The sequence below is a fragment of the Rhinatrema bivittatum genome, chromosome 6 (genome assembly GCF_901001135.1).
Source record: "Rhinatrema bivittatum chromosome 6, aRhiBiv1.1, whole genome shotgun sequence".
In the NCBI taxonomy this organism is placed as follows: Eukaryota; Metazoa; Chordata; class Amphibia; order Gymnophiona; family Rhinatrematidae; genus Rhinatrema; species Rhinatrema bivittatum.
This window is the reverse complement of record NC_042620.1, coordinates 106,244,450-106,262,416: the sequence shown is the minus strand read 5'-3', so window position 1 is coordinate 106,262,416 and position 17,967 is coordinate 106,244,450. Positions and strand designations below refer to the sequence as shown.

The window sequence follows — 17,967 nt, the reverse complement described above, 5'->3', positions numbered from 1 at the left end:
TTATTTTGAATAGATTTATTATTAGTTAAATATTTTTATTTGATTTTAAACGTTTACCCTGTTTTATAATTATATATTAAATTAGATTTCGGTGGGAAATTTTCTCTCTCACACTTCCGGTCCACGGAGACGCCGACCGTTATGCGAACACTGTAGTCAGTCGATAAGCTGAAGTAAGTTGTTCACTTTAGAATTATCTATTTTTGTCAAAAATTAGGTTAGTAATAAGGGTTCTTTGTTAGCAAATGGGGTCTTTATTTCGCTAAAAATGTTTTTAGCAGTGGTAAGAAAGCACAAATGTCCTGCTTTTATTATATATAATGTAACACCTCCAAAAATGATAGTTGTCGATATATTCATTAAACTATTGATAATGTCTACAGTCATAACTATGATTTGATTTGTGTAAAGCTATAAAACGCTGACCGTTAAAAACTAATTTATAAGCAAAGAATTTAAATTTATTTTACATATGAATATTAATAAGGAGCTATCGCTAGGCTTTAAATTTTAAAACCAGAGTTGTCACAGCATTAGTATTTCATTTTTGCGCTTTAGTAGCTGGAATTACTGGGCTTGGAAACACTTGCTTTACTGATAAATAATGCACAACATGTGTTAATGGGAATATGAACACACAAAAGCTAACTTTATAAGAGTCTATGTGCATTTTTAATTTTATCATTTTTTGAGCTCTTATTATGATGTAATAAGAAATATATATGTTTTTAATAGAATATCACCCATTTTGACGCTGTGTTCCTAGCCACTGTAAAACAACCTTTGTTAAAATCTGTGGTCTGAATGGACATTTTCACAGATGCACTTTGTGTATGCACATAGGTAATTACTCATATTTATATTTATTACTTTTCAAGTTGTCTGTCTTTTTTATGTTTTGATTGTAATTATGACTGGCTTAGCATTTGTTAGTTTTTTGTGTGCATTCTATGTGATAATTATTTGAATATTGTATGTGTACTTATTTAATTTATTCATTTTATATTATTTTTATAATAATGTATTTTAATGTATTTACCTATATAGCCCCTGAAGCAGCCCTCCTTGTATGGGCGAAACTTGGCCCGAGTCAGGCATTTGTGTTCTACTATTTCAATTAATAGAACAACTTTTAGCACTGATCTACTTTTGCTTTGGTTGCATTCTTGCTACGTGGATCAGCTTCCGTGTTGTTTCTTAAGAAGAGCAATGGTCAGCAGGAAAAAGGAAGATAATATTGCCATTGTATAAGTCCCTGGTGAGATCTCACTTGGAATACTGTGTACAGTTCTGGAGACCGCACCTTCAAAAGAATATAAACAGGTTAGAGTCAGTCCAGAGGGTGGCTGCTAACATTCGGGCCGATACAGTAAGGAGTGGTAGGAAGAGCTGCATTAGTGCCGGGCGCACCCGCGTTTGCCGCACGCACAGTCCTGCTCACCTACCGCTCGATACTGTATTTAAATAGCTTGCAAATGCAAGCCGCGTCCAAGAAGCGTCTGTGACGCGTTAGGCCCGCGCAACCCATTTTACTGTATAGGCGCTTAATACAGCACCTATACAGTATCCTTGGTGCGCTGGTACCTGTCATTTCAAATGTCATTTCAAATGACATTTGAAATGACAGGCACCAGGAAGTGGATCCCAACGTTAACCCATGAAAACTTACTTTTTGTTGCTTTCAGCCCCTTCCCTTCTCTGCCGTCCTCCGGAGGGGGCAGCCAGTGGCGGTTCCCCCCGCGCAGGTCCTGGTTCTCCTGGCTCAGCCCTCATCTGAAGATTGTGAAGTCAGGTAAGAGCCCACTGTTCTGTGCCCTCTCCAGTCACGGCGCGAGCAGAGCGAAGCGAAGTGTACTTTCATTGGCTTGAGCGCCCGTCAATTTGGGCGCTCAAGCCAATGAAAGCACATGGACGGGCGTGCGTGACGCACGCAGTGACATCACCCGCCCGTCCATGTGCTTCATTGGCTTGAGCGCCCAAATTGATGGGCGCTCAAGCCAATGTAAGCACATGGACGGGCGGGCGTGATGTCACGGCGTGCGTCACACACGCCCGTCCATGTGCTTTCATTGGCTTGAGCGCCCAAATTGACGGGCGCTCAAGCCAATGAAAGTACGCTTCGCTTCGCTCCGCTCGCGCTGTGACTGGAGAGGGCACAGAACAGTGGGCTCTTACCTGATTTCACAATCTTCAGATGAGGGTTGAGCCAGGAGAACCGGGACCTGCGCGGGGGGAACCCCTGCAAGCTGTTTTCACTGCCGGCTGCCCCCTCCGGAGGAAGGCAGAGAAGGGAAGGGGCTGAAAGCAACAAAAAGTAAGTTGGTAACATGTCAAGTCGCTTCGGAGGAGGGGATTTTAGGTTTTTAGGTTTCCTTTTGGGGGAAAGTTTGCCGTCTACCCTTACCCCTGCCTCTAACGCAGGGGTAGGGGTAGGTGGTAAATTAGCAGGTTAAATGTGCGGCAAAACGGCAGGGTAAAAAAGCGATACTCGGGGCGCGCGTTACTGTATGGGAGGGAATAGCTAATTCGATCGTTTACATGTAATATACATGCCGCGGGCGGAAGGGGTTACCCGGTGACTTAAAGAGGTGGTAAGAGTAGGTTAAAGGGGATAGTGTATCACGGGTTGAACTAACGCGGCCGAAAAGTGAGTAGAAAGTGGGTTAGGAGCAGGGTAACCGCGGCTGCACTTTACTGTATTGACCTGATTGTCAGTAGTCTTCATTCTAATGCACATGGGGAGAGATTTAAAGATTTAAACCCTACAAGAAAGGCGAGATAGGGGAGGTATGATATAGACATTCAAATATCTCAAAGGTTTCTATGCACTGAAGTTAAGCTTTTTTCAATGGAAAGAAGATTGTAGAATGAGTGGTCATGAGATGAGGTTGAAAGGGGTAGACTCAGGAGTAAACTTAGGAACTGTTTCTTTACAGAGAGGGTAGTGGATGTGTAAAAGAGCCTTCCAGTGGAATTGGTGGAGACAAAAACTATCTGAATTCAAGAAAGCATGGGATAAATACAGGGGATCTCTAGGGAAGTGATGGGAATTGTAATGCTAAATTGATTGGATGGATGGGCAGAATGGATGGGCCATACGGTCTTTTTCTGCCATTATGGTTCTATGTTTTTTTTTTATAGAAATGGAAGGGTTTACAGTGGATATCTCTTCTGAATTGAGACTCTTGGGTTGTGGGGTGCCTTGTATGCTTCAAGAAACTCATACAAAATTAATCTTTCAGTTGCTTTTGACTAACAGATTCACTATAGTTGAGCAATGAAAAACAAATCTCCACCCATACAATTATCAAGTAGCTCACATTAACAAGCTCTCATACACTGAAGGGAGAGGAGAGGAAATATGACCAAATCTGGCAATGATTTTGGGAATATTATTCAATGCAAGTGTAGGATATACCATGGCTTTTCAGCTTTTGTTTCTTTTTTTTCTGTGCTCTAAATAGTATGCTGACTGCCTGGAAGAACCTTTGCTGTCATGACTTTTGGGATGTATGGAGTGTATGATTGTAATGCTGTGTCCACGGTTTTGTATATATGTTTGGTGGATACTTGTTGCATCATACAGCAACTGCATGTTTGTTGTTTGGACAAGTTGTCATTGCCTGGATTATAAATAATTAAAGAAAAAAATTGAATAAATGAAAGCAGTATATTCTATTACAGTTTTCTTTTGGGAATGGTTGCTGTTTTTATTTTTACCTTAGGTCCTTGAATACCTTCACCTGGAGGTCCAGGAAAGCCTGGTGGTCCTTGCTTTCCTTCATTGCCCTATATGAAAATAAAACACATATAAAGTTTAAACCAGCATTTTTTGTTTTTTTCCCCCAATAATCACCTCCCATACATTGTATAAGCATTTCACAATCATTTACTGATGGAAGCACATATTTAGAACTGCTATGCTACTGTAATATATATATTTATTTATTATTTATCGAGTTTTATATTCTGTCGTTCGGTTTCGCCATCACAACGGTTTACAAAGTTTCGATATTTAACAGAGTTTCCAAAGGTTATTATGGCTGTTAAACTAGATAGTATAATTTAGATAACAGATAACAAAGTTTTGATGTTTAACATAGTTTCCAAAAAGGTTACTGTGGTTGTTAACCTAAATATAGATTTATGATTTCGTTTTCTGTCATTTCTGTGTACACACAGAGTTGGACAGAGTGTCCTTTATTAGCAGATGGATGCACTGAGTAGTCACTAACATTTCAAAGCCTCTAACTTCTTCCCATAGAAAGCAAAACATATTCCATGATTACCTCTGTTCTCAAGGTTAGTCGGTGTGACAAAGCAGTAGGGAGAGTTAATAGTATAACTTGGGTGCATAAAGGGAGGCATTATTTCCCTCTTTCTAAGAAATATTGTCTCTCTACAGGTCTTTGGTGAGACGCCATCCTGAGAATTGTGTACAGTTCTGGAGAACACATCTACAAAATGATACTGGATGCTTTTAAAATGTGGATGCATTTAAATGGAGGGCCACTAAATTGATGTGTTGGCTGCACTATTCAGCTAGACATGCAGCGGACAATTATCAAAGCAATCTAGCCATGTTAAAATGGATTAACGTACCTAGATTGCCCTCTTCAGTTCAGCTAAAATTACAAAGTGTTTCTATAGCATGCATACTTTTAGCCAGACTGTGAGGTGTCCCTGGGAGCATTTAGAAATGGCGCCGGCGCTACCGTTGACCTGTCGGTCAAAGGTAGCGCCGGCGCCATTTTGTTTTTTTGTCCCCCGACGTCAGGAGCGTAGGAGATCACTCCCGGACCCCCGCTGGACCCCCAGGGACTTTTGGCCAGCTTGGGGGGGCCTCCTGACCCCCACAAGACTTGCCAAAAGTCCAGCGGGGGTCTGGAACGACCTCCTGCAGTCGAATCGTTTTTCCGTACGGAAAAACGATTCACGGTAGGAGATCGCTCCTGACGTCGGGGGACAAAAAAACAAAATGGCGCCGGCACTACCTTTGACCTGTCATATAACGTCATATGACCTTTGACCTGTCATATGATGTCATATGACAGGTCAAAGGTAGCGCCGGCGCCATTTCTACAACGCACGGAGGTCCGAGAGTAAAAGATCACACCGGGACCCTTCCTCTGGACCCCAGGTAATTTAAGGCATTTTGGGGGGGTTCGGGAGGGTGGGGGATTTATTTTAAAGGGTCGGGGTGGGTTTTCGGGTTGTTTTAGTGTGCCGGTTTTCCTGCCCTCCCCCTTCCCCTCCCCCCCGATTTACGATTTTTTAACGATAAATCGGGGGAATTGTTATTGTATCGCGGCTCTAACGATTTTTGACGATTTAAAATATATCGGACGATATTTTAAATCGTCAAAAAACGATTCACATCCCTAACAGATTGGTTTACTTCTTATCCTTAAACATTCTTGAGATAATGCAGTCATCTATGCAAAGTTAAACTTCTGCACTTTTAGAAAAACATGGCTTGAACTAATTAATCAGCTTGTTTATCTTGAAGCCCATTTATTTGCATTAATTAAGTTGAGAAATGCAAATTTGAGCCTTTAAAAGAAAAAAAACAGACACTAAGCTAGCCACCACCACAGACGAATGCTCTCAAGACCAGCGTCGCCATCTGCATTCCTGCTGCTTCTTGCTTGATCTCTTATGTTTGAACAAAGAAGCCTTTGGGCCATCCCCATTCTGGGCCATGAAACTGCCTGTTTTCTGAAATGCACACAAATGCTGATTTCTCCAGAGGGAGATTCCCACTGCATACCTGCCTGTCTTCCCAACAAGCTAACCTGACACAGCTTTGCAGAGAGAAACCTCCCAGCTCCATCAACTGTGATGTTGATTAGCTTGGTGAGAAACAGACTAACTTCTAATTACATTAAGAAAGTCTGATAGCTAATTCTAATTAATCTAGGAGTTAGATAGTCTGTAATATCTGTGAATTAACATATCTGTGCAAAGGTTTAGTTGATTGATGTTTTGTGCCAGTTTAGAAACTGTGATATACTCGCATATAACTTTATTTTTTATATAATATTTCTTTTAATGCGATTTGTATGTATGTCAGGCTGTTCCCTGCCATGAACTGTGGAGTGGGCGGATATACTTCTTAAATTAAATTATTGACTTACTGAATCGATTGCTATCTATGTAATCTTTAATTATACTTAATTGGTAAAAACCCTCTAAATTATTTAATCATGACAAACAAACACAAAAAATACTTGTTCTGAGTAAGAAACTGTGAATACGTTTATAACCTAAGAAATAAATGGAGATTTGTAGAATAAATCCCTAAAGAGCACCATTGTGAAAAATATTGAAGAGAGTCAACTTTAAGGTACAGATGAAATCGACTTACTTTGGGTCCGGGGAGGCCGTCACCTGGTGGACCAGGGAGACCAACTGGTCCTCTAAAACCTTGATCACCCTGAAAATTGATATTCTTGATATTTTAATATATACAAATCACTTTTAAAAATAACTGATATCAGGTATACATATTATAAGAATATCTATAGAAACTGCAGAGCTCAGATTAAAAGTAGACAGCTTGAATTGACTTTATCAGACACAGGACATGATTTGTACCTTAGGCCCTGGAAATCCATGCCCATCAGAGCCTTGCTCCCCTGAGGGTCCTGGAAGACCAGGAAGTCCCTAATTGAAAAACAAAAAATTGAACTAATTAGGATAGTTTGATTGAAGCACACATGCACAGATCCCTTATTTATGCACTCCACTAAGAGTCACAGATTAAAATGACAAGAAAATATCAGCACCTCCTTTCCACCTGCCCCCTATGTATCTGTAAATAGCTGTAAATAATTCCACCCGTTTGATATATTATACTGTTGTCTCCTTTTCCCTCCCTGCTCTTGTTTTAAGCTTTACGGTTCAATGTAATTCTATCACTTTAATTTGTCTGTGTAAACCGATATGATGTGAAAATGAATATCGGTATAGAAAAAAATTCTAAATAATAATATGATTTTATAGAGGGCAATTTTCAAACTCTCCATATGACTATGCAAGCTTTTTACTCATAGGCTTTGCACCCTGAGTACTGTGTGCAGATCCGATCACTCCTTCTCAAAAAAGATATAGCAGAATTAGAAAAGTTACAGAGAAGGGCAACATAATTTTAAAGGGAATGAAATGGCTCATTTATGAAGCTCTCCACTTAAGGGGAGAGGGGGAAGAGGAATTGGATTCAGGTGACAACCAACACGGGCTCTGACTTTTACGGTCTGGAGTACTGATACACAGACATAAGGGAAAAAGCACAGGGCTGCTTCTACAGCCAAGCCCAAAAGCAAAGCACATCAAATAGCACTGTCTGAATTTTCAAGAAGGCTGCTCACTCATAAAAATGTTGTTAGCAGTAATTGTTTTATGGGTTATCATAAGGTTTAAGGATTACTGCACAGAGCAGTTGTTACCCTTAAGATAAACAAGGGGGTAACCTGCATGAAAGATACTACCATAAGAAGCTTGCTGGGCAGACTAGATGGACCATTTGTTCCTTTTTCTTTTGTTACTTCTTACTTTTGGAAGTGAGCAATATGAAATAGACTTCTCCATTATCTGAGAGTACTTCCAGGTTAACTGAATTGGCCACCTGGCTTGACCCACCATGGCACTTCCTGTATTCTTATGTCCTGTTTTTAAAGTTACTTGTCTTATTCTGCATCTATGATAAATTTATTTTGAATAGAGGGACTTAAGTTTTCCTACTAGAGATGTAACAAAAATAATGTAAAGTACAGTATACATACTGGCAGGCCTGGATAACCATCTCCTTTTGGTCCAAACGGCCCAGGAGGCCCAGGATTTCCACGGTCCCCCTATTAACAACAGAGAAACACAAGAAGTGCATTTTTTAAAAACTTATATATAGTAAAAATGAAACATCTAAGTCGATAATTAATTCTTTATATATGGTCACTTCTGTTGGGGACCTTGAAAGTTTAAATACTTGTATATTCAGAAATAGGTTGGCGTTGACTAGCCAGAAAAACTGGGTTTGGTTCTTGGAGCTGGCTTCTGCTTGTGAGGCCAGCAGGAGTTGGGGATGCCATTAATGCAGCATTCACAACCCCTGTACAGAAGAGAATTCTAGCCTTTGCAGAACAGTGGGATCCAGGACACATGTGTACCATATTTCAAAAGCAGGTATGACTTGTGGCTCCCTGCTGAATATACTTGGCCATCCTAAAATTAGCCAGCTATAAATTAGCTGCATTGGTTAAGCGGCTAACTCTGAAATGCTTTCTGCCCGGCCCCAGAATGTCCTCTTCTTATTTGGCTAAATTCTAGCCAGGTAACTAGTTACCCGATTAGTTACCCAAATAGAATTTAGTCGGGTAAACCATTTAGGGGGTCATTTATCAAATTGCTTTATGGCGATTTCGCAAGCATTAAGGCTCTCTACCTGGGTAACATCAAGCTAGGTTGAGAGAACATTGTACAAATCTCATCTCACGCCGAAGGACATCAAATTTTCACAAGAGTGTACTGTTATGTAAGTACGTCTCACTCTGAATGTCAAAGTAGCCCCTAACCCCTACACTACTACCTAAACCTCACCTCGAGTAACTAGGTGGGCCTCATATAGAGGTATAAATACCTAACTACTATAAGGGCATTATAGTAGTCTCTCTCTCTCTCTCTCTAGGAATTGCAACAATTGTGGTACTTACCGCGAAAAAGTTATCGCACTCTGCAGTAATACCTATGCGATGTGCTAAGATAGCAAACTTTGCAATAAATAGGCTATTACCATAAAATACACCCCTTTTCCTATCGCAAACGATATTTACTGCATTTTGATAAATCCAGGCCATAGACTGGTAACTATTATTCTGAAATCAGCAGTTTCTACTTTCTAAAGGGTTTGGATAGCTCATCACATTAACAATAGTTTTGCAAGAGGAAGTATCATCATCTAATCGACTGTTTGCTAGATTTTCAAGTCCTCAAATATATGAAGTTATTTGATGGTGGTAATTTATTCTTATGCTGCAAAATAAATATTCAACTTTGTGTTCTACTATTTTTTCTCTGTCAACAATCAGGCTGACCTACACATGTGAGCTTTAGGGAACTGCATAGGTACACCTCATAGTGTTACAGTTGTAGTTACTAGTAGTTACTAGTAGTAATAGTAGAAAATTCCCCAAATATTCCTAGAGTATAAGTAATTGTTTTTGAAGTCAGTTCAAACTACCACAGTGATGTCAGCATTTGGGGCATGCTCACCCCTTTTTCAAATGTAAATGAGGTCATCTGGGACAATGTGGGAAGGAGATCTTCTTGGTGTTTGAGTACTTGCCAGGTTCTTGTGGCCTGGTTTGGCCTCTGTTGGAAACAGGATGCTGGGCTTGATGGACCCTTGGACTGACCCAGCATGGCAATTTCTTATGTTCTTGTGTAGTTAAGTAAGAGTGATAATGTACCCTGTTGCCAAAAGCAAGAATTGGGCTTGGAAGCCATGTAATAAGAAAAGGCTATAGCGCAGTACACAGCTTTGGTCCTATTTTTGAACCTGGAATGTGAATATGGTATTCACTGGATACCTGAAAGCCTCTGTGAATATATTTTCAGCTCAATGCAAATTCCTCAGAATTGAGGTCTGATGTATTTTTTTTTAAATGCATGCACAAGAGAAAGTCTAAAGTCAATAGGGCTTCTTGTGCTATTTTTAAATTACTTGTTCATAATATGTTGGGGTTTTTTTTGTTTTATTAAAAATGTTCTGGTAAATGTAGTGTTTGCATATTGTACTGGATTGGCAGAATTGAAAATTAAGTTCTTCAGTTATTTGCAGAACAGGTAAAAAACAAAGGGGTAGATTTTTAAAAATGGCGCGTTCGCGTACTTTTGTTCGCGCTCCAGGCGCAAACAAAAGTACGCTGGATTTTAGTAGATACGCGCGTAGCTGCGCGTATCTTCTAAAATCCAGGATCGGCACGCGCAAGGCTGCCGATTTTGGGCAGCCGGCGCGCGCCAAGCCGCGCAGCCTGCCTCCGTTCCCTCCGAGGCTGCTCCGAAATCGGAGCGGCCTCGGAGGGAACTCTCTTTCGCCCTCCCCTCACCTTCCCCTCCCTTCCTCTTCCTAACCCACCCCCCCCCGGCCCTATGTAAACCCCCCCCCTACCTTTGTCCACGGATTTACGCCTCCCGGAGGGAGACCTAAATCCACGTGCGCCAGCGGGCTTCTGGCGCGCCGAGACGCAACCCGGGGGCGGTTCTGGAGGGCGCGGCCACACCCCCGGACCGCCCCGGGCCGAAACCACGCCCCCGGGCCCGCCCCTGAAACGCCGCATCCCCCCCCCAAAACGCCGCGTCGATCGGCCCCGCCCCCGACACGCCCTCGACAAAAAACCCCGGGACTTACGCGAGTCCCGGGGCTCTGCGCGCGCCGGCAGGTCTATGGAAAATAGGCGCGCCGGCGCGCAAGGCCCTGCTCGCGTAAATCCGGGCGGATTTACGCGAGCAGGGCTTTTAAAATCCGCCCCGAATTGTAGTAATTCAAGCTTTTTCACATTGCCCATTCTATGTCACTCATGCCAGTAGAGATAAATATCTGCAATACCTGAATGTAATTCACTTTGAAGTGCCAAAAAGCAGAATATAAATAAATAAACAGGAAGCAGCTCTAAGGGTAAAAGTAGGGGAATGGAACCTCTGATCTTGAGTGCTGACAACTGGCCAGGTTTTCAGGATAAACCTAATGCATGAGATAGTTCTGCATGCACTGTCACAATTGTATGCAAATCTACCTCAGGCATATTCATTAGGGGTAGCATGAAAATCCAACCATTTTATGGCCCTCAAGGACCAGAGGTTCCCCATCCCTGGGTTAAAGGTAATTTGTTTGCATACTGATTCATTTTTCTCTCTTTAGTTAGGTTGCCAGCTAGAGTGGCCTTTTGTTATAGCTTATTCATTATTAACTAGATTAAGACATTAACATTCCATGTAGGTCACTGAATGGCTATTAGATGATATCTGCGTTTTGTCATTATTGACCTCAATTGAGTTTAAACTTTCCACTTAAGACCTCATTCATGAAGGTCTTTTCCCTTAGACACAGAATGGGAGAAAGCCTTAGTGAATTAGGTCCTTTGAGGTAACAGGCTATGCTTTTAATTCACTAGCCTTTGGTCTTCTTAAACTAATATTTGTTACCTTTGGACCAGGAATTCCAACTCCTTGTTCACCTACTGGGCCAGCAGGACCAGGTGGGCCAGCATCACCCTGTGATAGAGACACATGTAGAAGTTTAATTTTGAATGAAAGACATGTACAATTTCAATATTTTTATTTCCTGACAAAGATCACTAGTTTATCTAGACATAAGCCTTTCTCACCATTCTGTTGGCACAAGCTTTCCTTGAGTATTCATGCACACATCCCAAACTGCAGCTGTTTAATAGGGATGTGCATTCGTTTCATCCGTTTCCTATACAAGTGTGTAATATGAAACATATGAAATGAATGCACATCTAATTGGCATGTAATGGGAAACAAATGAAATGAATGCACATCCCTACTGTTTAAGACCATAATAAAAAATCATTTCTCTAGAAAGCATTCTAAATGTAGGGATTCTGGCATGGTATAACTTGAGATAACTTGTAGGTTGCAGCTCCCTCATGTGGAGGCTATTAATGGAAAGTTCCTCTGGCACCAAGTAGACTCCCTTTTTGTTTTGGTAGCGTCAGCATGTCTTAGGCTGTTCTCTAATTTTTCTATTAATTAACTTCTTGCCTCCATGGAGCATTTTATTTTGGATAGGAGTTTCTTTCCACCCTCCCAATCTACTCTATATTCATAATTTCAGGCCCAGTGCAACTGGGTATGCATACCGTGCATTTGCACGGGACAGCACACCCAGGAGGGCGGCGGGTAGAAACCATGGGGCCACCGGCAGAGTTTAACCGCCAGCGGCTGAAGAAGGAGAGAGGCCGCCAGCAGAGCTCAACCTGCTGGCAGCTGAAGGAGAGGCCTGTGTTTTTATTTCTGTGCGCGTACAACTTTTGCCTCCCCCCCCCCAAGCAGGAAGTTCATTGGGAGGCTCATCCCACCAGGGCCCGATGACAATATGTATGTATATGTGTGAGCTTGTATGTGTGTTGTGAGTGAGAGTCTGTGTTTGTCTGTGAGAGCATCTTGTGTCTGTATGAGATCCTGTGTATGTGTTTGTGCATGTCTGTGTGAGAGCCTATGTGTGTGTGTGTGTGACAGCCTGTGTGTCTGTGTGAGCACATACATGTGTGTGAGAGCCTATGTGCTTGTGTGTCTGTGAAAATGTACCTGTGAGAGCCTGTGTGTCATAAATACGCTCTTACAGGCGCACGCACACACACATACACACACACACACACAATGTATCTGTAAGGGAGAAGGAACCTGTGTATGTGAGAGGGAGCGTGTGCAAGAGAATGAATGTGTTATTGTGCGTGAACGTGAGAGGGAAGATAACATTTGTACAGCCCTACCTCCCCCAATCCACGATGATCTCAGGGTGACTGGAAATCAAAAGATTCCAGGTATGGAGAGCAGGAGACTTTAAAATCCTTGTTAGTTTTCATTATTGGGTGTAATCTGATGTTTCTGCTCTTTTGAAATATTTAATTTTTTGGGAGGAAATAGAAATTTTTGGATTTTTTAATTCATCAGATGTTTTGAAATATTTTATTGGTGTTTGGGAAATTTGGATAGTCTTATTCATTATTTGGTTTGAAATATTTATTCTTTGTACAAATATGATTTTACTATTATGATTGATGTTTTTAATTCTTGATTTTATTATTTAATGTTTTATGAAGAATGGGAATGCTCCTGTTTTTCCATTGTTGCTCTGCATATGGAGGCTGGCTTGTTGTGGGTTCCAGTTCAGTTCTTCTCAGCACATTTCTGATTATACTTTCTGATCTCTTCATTCTTTATGCGGTGAGGGTCTGTCTGTGGTCTGCATATGTGACCGAGGTGAGGGGGTGGGGGCGAGTCAGTTTTTAAAAATATAGATTGCAGGAGGGAGCTGGGCTTTATTTGATGGGCCAGGACAGAGACTGAATGCATCGGGCGGGCGGGGCAGTACAGTAAATATTCACACAGGGCAGCACCAGTTAAGCTTATTTAATTTTGTTTTTCAATCAAATGGGAGATGTTCACGTCTCACAAGATGGACCTGAGATCATCAAGATCCAAAGAGAGGATAACTTCCAACCATCCTGAGAGGAAGAAAGAGAAAGGGGAGAGAGGAGAGGAGTTGGTCCACGTAAATGATCCATGAACATCTACCAAAGATTAGGAGAAGAGGAATAAGATGTATCACCTTTGATACTACAAGAGGAGGAAGGAGATAAAAGACTGTATAACTTAAATACCATCTTTGGTGCTTCACCAGCATTGGGAGGGAAGTATCTACCTTGCCCTGTATCCAATGGGAGGGAAGAAGTCAAGTAACTTGTATATAGACCTGTATATAGTAACTTGTATATAGACCTGTATATAGCCTGTTACAGTTTTACTGCTTCAATTTTCTTCGCCTCCTGCTCTATGTATATTCCTGTAATTTCAGCCTTACAGTTACAATGTGAACCGGTATGATGTATGCTTACTAATGCCGGTATATAAAAAGTTTTAAATAAATAAATAAATAAATATGAATTTAATCCCTGCACGTGAGAAAGACTGTAAGAGATCACAAACTTACTATGGAGCACTTGTACCATCTTAAACGTGAAGCACACAGCTGTAAAGACTTTAAATCATCATTTGTATCTTATCAGTAAAAGAGAAATGTTGGAAACCACCAAACAACTTTCCTAAGTATTATCAAGTAATGACTGTTGCTTCTTTGTGCTGTTGTCATCAGTGCTGCACTGTGTGCAAAGACTTTAAAATAGAAAAACTAAAGCAATGTGAAGGGCCTTGAAAATTATCTTTGCCCCTGCACAGGAAACCCTGGAAATACATCTTTTGGCATAATACCAGTTTTCCACTTAAAATAGAAATTTGATATATGGTCCCTGAAACTAATATCCAGATTTAACCATCACAGGGGTTACATAAGAATATATGCAATTCAGTATGCTGTAATTGGGATTTATGTGCACACTTCTGATTTAAAAAAATATTAGGTAGATTTTAAAAGCCCTACGTGTGCCAAAAGCAGGAGATATGTTCACAAGTTGGGCTGGTGTGTGCCAAGTGGATTTTATAAGCCCTCCCATGGATGCGCATATCTCCCGCTGCGCGCACAAGTGAAAAGTTTCTAAAAAGGGGCGGAGCGTAGGCGAGGTCTGGGTGGAGTGTAGGTGTGCTTGGTCTGGCCAAAACAAAGTGCACATAAATACTTATGCACACAGGTGCATGCTGGGGTCCCCTGCCACATACATTTACTTCTGCTATGAAGGACATGTAAGTAGTAAAATAAAATAAATTTAAGCCAGGCAGCAGGGTTTTAAGGGTCAGGGCTAACGGGAGGAAGGGTGGCTTTAAAATTAGGGGGGGTTTGCAAGTCCTATCCCTAAATTGGGTGAACTGGGAACGAACTGGTAAAACTATCTGTGGCTTTGGCGCACATCCCTTATAAAATTTCCCTGACTTTCCCAGTAGACATGGGATTTGTGCACACGTGTGCATCCATTTAAAATTGTGTACACATGTATGTGCAATCAGGCTATTTTATAACATGCATGTATGTTATACAATGGTCACGTCTCTGGGTGCGAGCCGGCTTACGCACATACATGTTTGCCCGCGCGGCTGTTTCAAAATTATCCTCTGTGTGTGTACATTAACTTTGCAAAGAACAGGTGTACCTTTGTGTGGGTTAGTTTGTATGTGTTGTTTCGGATAATTTTCAGATTTAAATGTATGCGCGTAACTTCTTTTTGCAAACTGATGTAATTTATGCGTTTGTTATGAAATTACCCTCCCTGTGATTATATGGCTTCCTGGTTTAGGTTACCTGATAAGATAATAATAATATTTTGATAACCCTTCCGTATTACATAAGATTGGGGGCAGCAAGTGTGCACAGGGTGGGGAAAATCCTTTCCCCACACTCCAAGACACAGAGGTGTGTGCAGGCCTAAGAGAGAGCTCTCATCCTGCAGGAAAGAGCAGTGTAAGTGAGCAGGGATTCCCAGAACCCTTGGATACTTGTACAATACTCTCTCCTAGGAGATAGGGAGTAGGAATGGTGATCCAGGATTTGCAATTCCCTGAGCTGAACATAAAACACAAGTGAATATGGGTTGGAAGGTTTTCAGATCTTAGTTTTTGGACTGGCCTATCACCAGTTTGTTTTTTGTTTACAATATTTGGTTTATGACAATTAAGCAGAAATTAAATATCTCTGTTGGCATTACCTTTGGACCCGGGATAGAACGACCTGGAAGACCAGGCATTCCAAGCCGACCCGAGACGCCAAGTTCACCCTGGAAAAAATAATAGAAAGTGTTACATCACAAATTCATAATGTCTTCCAGTAACACAAAACAATCTTAATATTGTATTTATAAAGTTTAAATTTTGGAATCCCTCCCAGTTCTATAATAAATATGTAAAACAGCATACTAAACAGATAATCAGCATACGTCCCCTTTGCAGACAATCAGCAGTTGGTAGCATTTTGAGAATTATTGTGCAATCAGGTGCTGAACGCAATAACAATTGTAAACGAAACCATAAATTGTTGTTTTGAAAATGTTTGGCAGATGGCATTAATATGGTCTTTCAGAGCTGGGGTGCTTGTCACACACAGCCATATAGGCCAGGTTTCCAGTCTCACATATTGATTTCTCTTTTCTCTGACACTAATAGGAAAGCATAATTTATAGCTTAATTTCCACTGACCTGATTAAGTGACTATAACTTCTGAAAGTTGGTCACAAACATATTTGGTTAGTCCAGAATAAAAGGTGTTCACCTCCTGATTGTTACTTTCACATGGGTTAAAAGAAAACAATTTGCCCCTACTAATAGCCAAAGCATAAGAGAAAGATAGCACTATAGAAATGTTAAATAGTAGTAATAGTAGTACTGCTTGTATACTGCATGTTTTGCAGATTATTGTATCCTTTCTATGGAGCAATATAATATTTATCTGATGATGATGGTGTACATGAATTTTGAAGTCAATGTATGTCCCTTCTTCAGATGTGTTTATGGACAAAGAATTCTAGTTGCATTTGAAACTACTGTATCAACAGATATATGTTTTGTGCTGTATCATTTTACTTTTGGTCCTGCAGGTCCAACTACTCCAGAAGGTCCTGACAATCCTCGGATGCCTCGCTGACCTTGGTCACCCTACAAGAATATAACAACTTAGTCCATGGTGCAATCAGCCTTGTGCACATATTGTATTCTGAATGTCACATGATGGTTTTGCTTTGAATTTTTGTAACAATTTCAACAGAACACAATGCTTCAATCAAAATACTATGAACATAATTTTAATAATAAATCATTATATTATTGGAAAAAGCAACATTGAATCACAGTAGCATGAAAATTAAACTAAGAAAATATGCTATTTCAGAATTTGGCAACCTTTATTTCTATGAACTGCACAAGCAAACTAACTTGGACATATTTGCAAAATTTTTGTGGAATTTTCTAATGCATATTCATTTGAATGTGAATGTTTGTTTACATGGCATATAAATTTGGGACTGACTCAGTGGCAATACTATAAGAAAATTGGTTCTTACCGGATAATTTTCGTTCCTGTAGTACCACAGATCAGTCCAGACCATGGTTTATGCCTCCCTTTACTCCTGGGGGAATTCTGCGCAAACAAATTTAAAATTCTGTGCACAAAAACTGAAAATTCTGCAAAATTCTGCAAACGTTATATTGGTCAAAATAACACAATTTACATGACAGTCTTTAAGTAACTACATTTTAAATTATTACAGAAAAAAGTTGTTACTTAAAGTTGCAGAATTTTAAATATTTTGAGCAGAATTTCCCTAGAAATTCACTGTAAGAGTGTCCCTTCCACTTGCTCTCCCTACTCCCCTGGCCACTTTGCCCTCTCAGGCCCCAACTCCTCCACCTGCCAATATCTCTCCCCTTCACCTCTAGGCTCAACCCCTTCCACTCTATTGCCAATCCCAGAGTTTGTCCCTGTTCTCAGTACTGCCCCTCACACAGGCTCCCTCTGTCCCTCCCTCTCTCACACACATGCTCCCTCTCTCTAATACACACACACACCCACATACAGGCTCCCTCACATACACAGTCCCTTCACACAGGCTAGCACCCTCTCATACACACAATCCATTTTTCGTACACACGAGCTCCCAGTCTCTCACACACATACACACTCCTTCACAATCTCCTCGTATAGGCTCCCTCTCTCTGAAACCCACACTCAAGCATCCCCCCAGCCTCCCTCTTTTACCTCCCATGCTCTCTCTCACCCTCCTGCTCTGTCACCCTCCCCTCCCCTCACATAGGCTCCCTCTCTGAAACCTACATGCATCCCCCCACTCCCCCTCTTACCAACCAAGCTGTCTCTCACCCTCCCCCACACCCCCTCTCCTCTCTCACACACACATTCTCTCTCTCCGGCATCCCCTTCCCTTCATATAGGCTCCCTCTCTCTGAAACCCACACTCAAGCATCCCCCCACCCACCCTCTCTTACCTTCCATGCTCTCTCTCACACCCTCCTGCTCTCTCTCACCTTCCCCACCCCACCTCTCACCAACCATGCTCTCTGTCACCCTCCCCTCTCTCACACACACATTCTCTCTCACTGGCGCTCCGTTCATGGCGAAGATGAAGGCCCGGGCGCGCCGTTCGCAGCACACGGTGGCCTTCCCTTTTCGCCGCGAACGGAGTGCATCCTGTGTGCCGCGGGACGCACTCTGTTCGCGGCATGCCAGGGTCTCCTCTGCTATTTTCTGCTGTACTGAGATGCCCCCACTCT

The 17,967-nt window shown here is 41.5% G+C and overlaps 1 protein-coding gene across 1 annotated transcript in view; it reads right to left on the bottom strand.

Moving 5' to 3' along the window:
* LOC115093639 (collagen alpha-1(XXVIII) chain-like) overlaps positions 1 to 17,967 on the bottom strand; it is a 271,500-nt gene that overhangs the window by 62,875 nt on the left and 190,658 nt on the right. The window contains exons 23-29 of the mRNA XM_029605681.1: positions 16,267 to 16,338; positions 15,396 to 15,464; positions 11,200 to 11,268; positions 7,785 to 7,853; positions 6,598 to 6,666; positions 6,368 to 6,436; positions 3,721 to 3,789 (exon numbers count right to left, since the gene is read on the bottom strand). Of these exons, the coding sequence (XP_029461541.1) occupies positions 3,721 to 3,789; positions 6,368 to 6,436; positions 6,598 to 6,666; positions 7,785 to 7,853; positions 11,200 to 11,268; positions 15,396 to 15,464; positions 16,267 to 16,338 (486 nt within the window). The remainder of the gene's footprint in view (positions 1 to 3,720; positions 3,790 to 6,367; positions 6,437 to 6,597; positions 6,667 to 7,784; positions 7,854 to 11,199; positions 11,269 to 15,395; positions 15,465 to 16,266; positions 16,339 to 17,967) is intronic.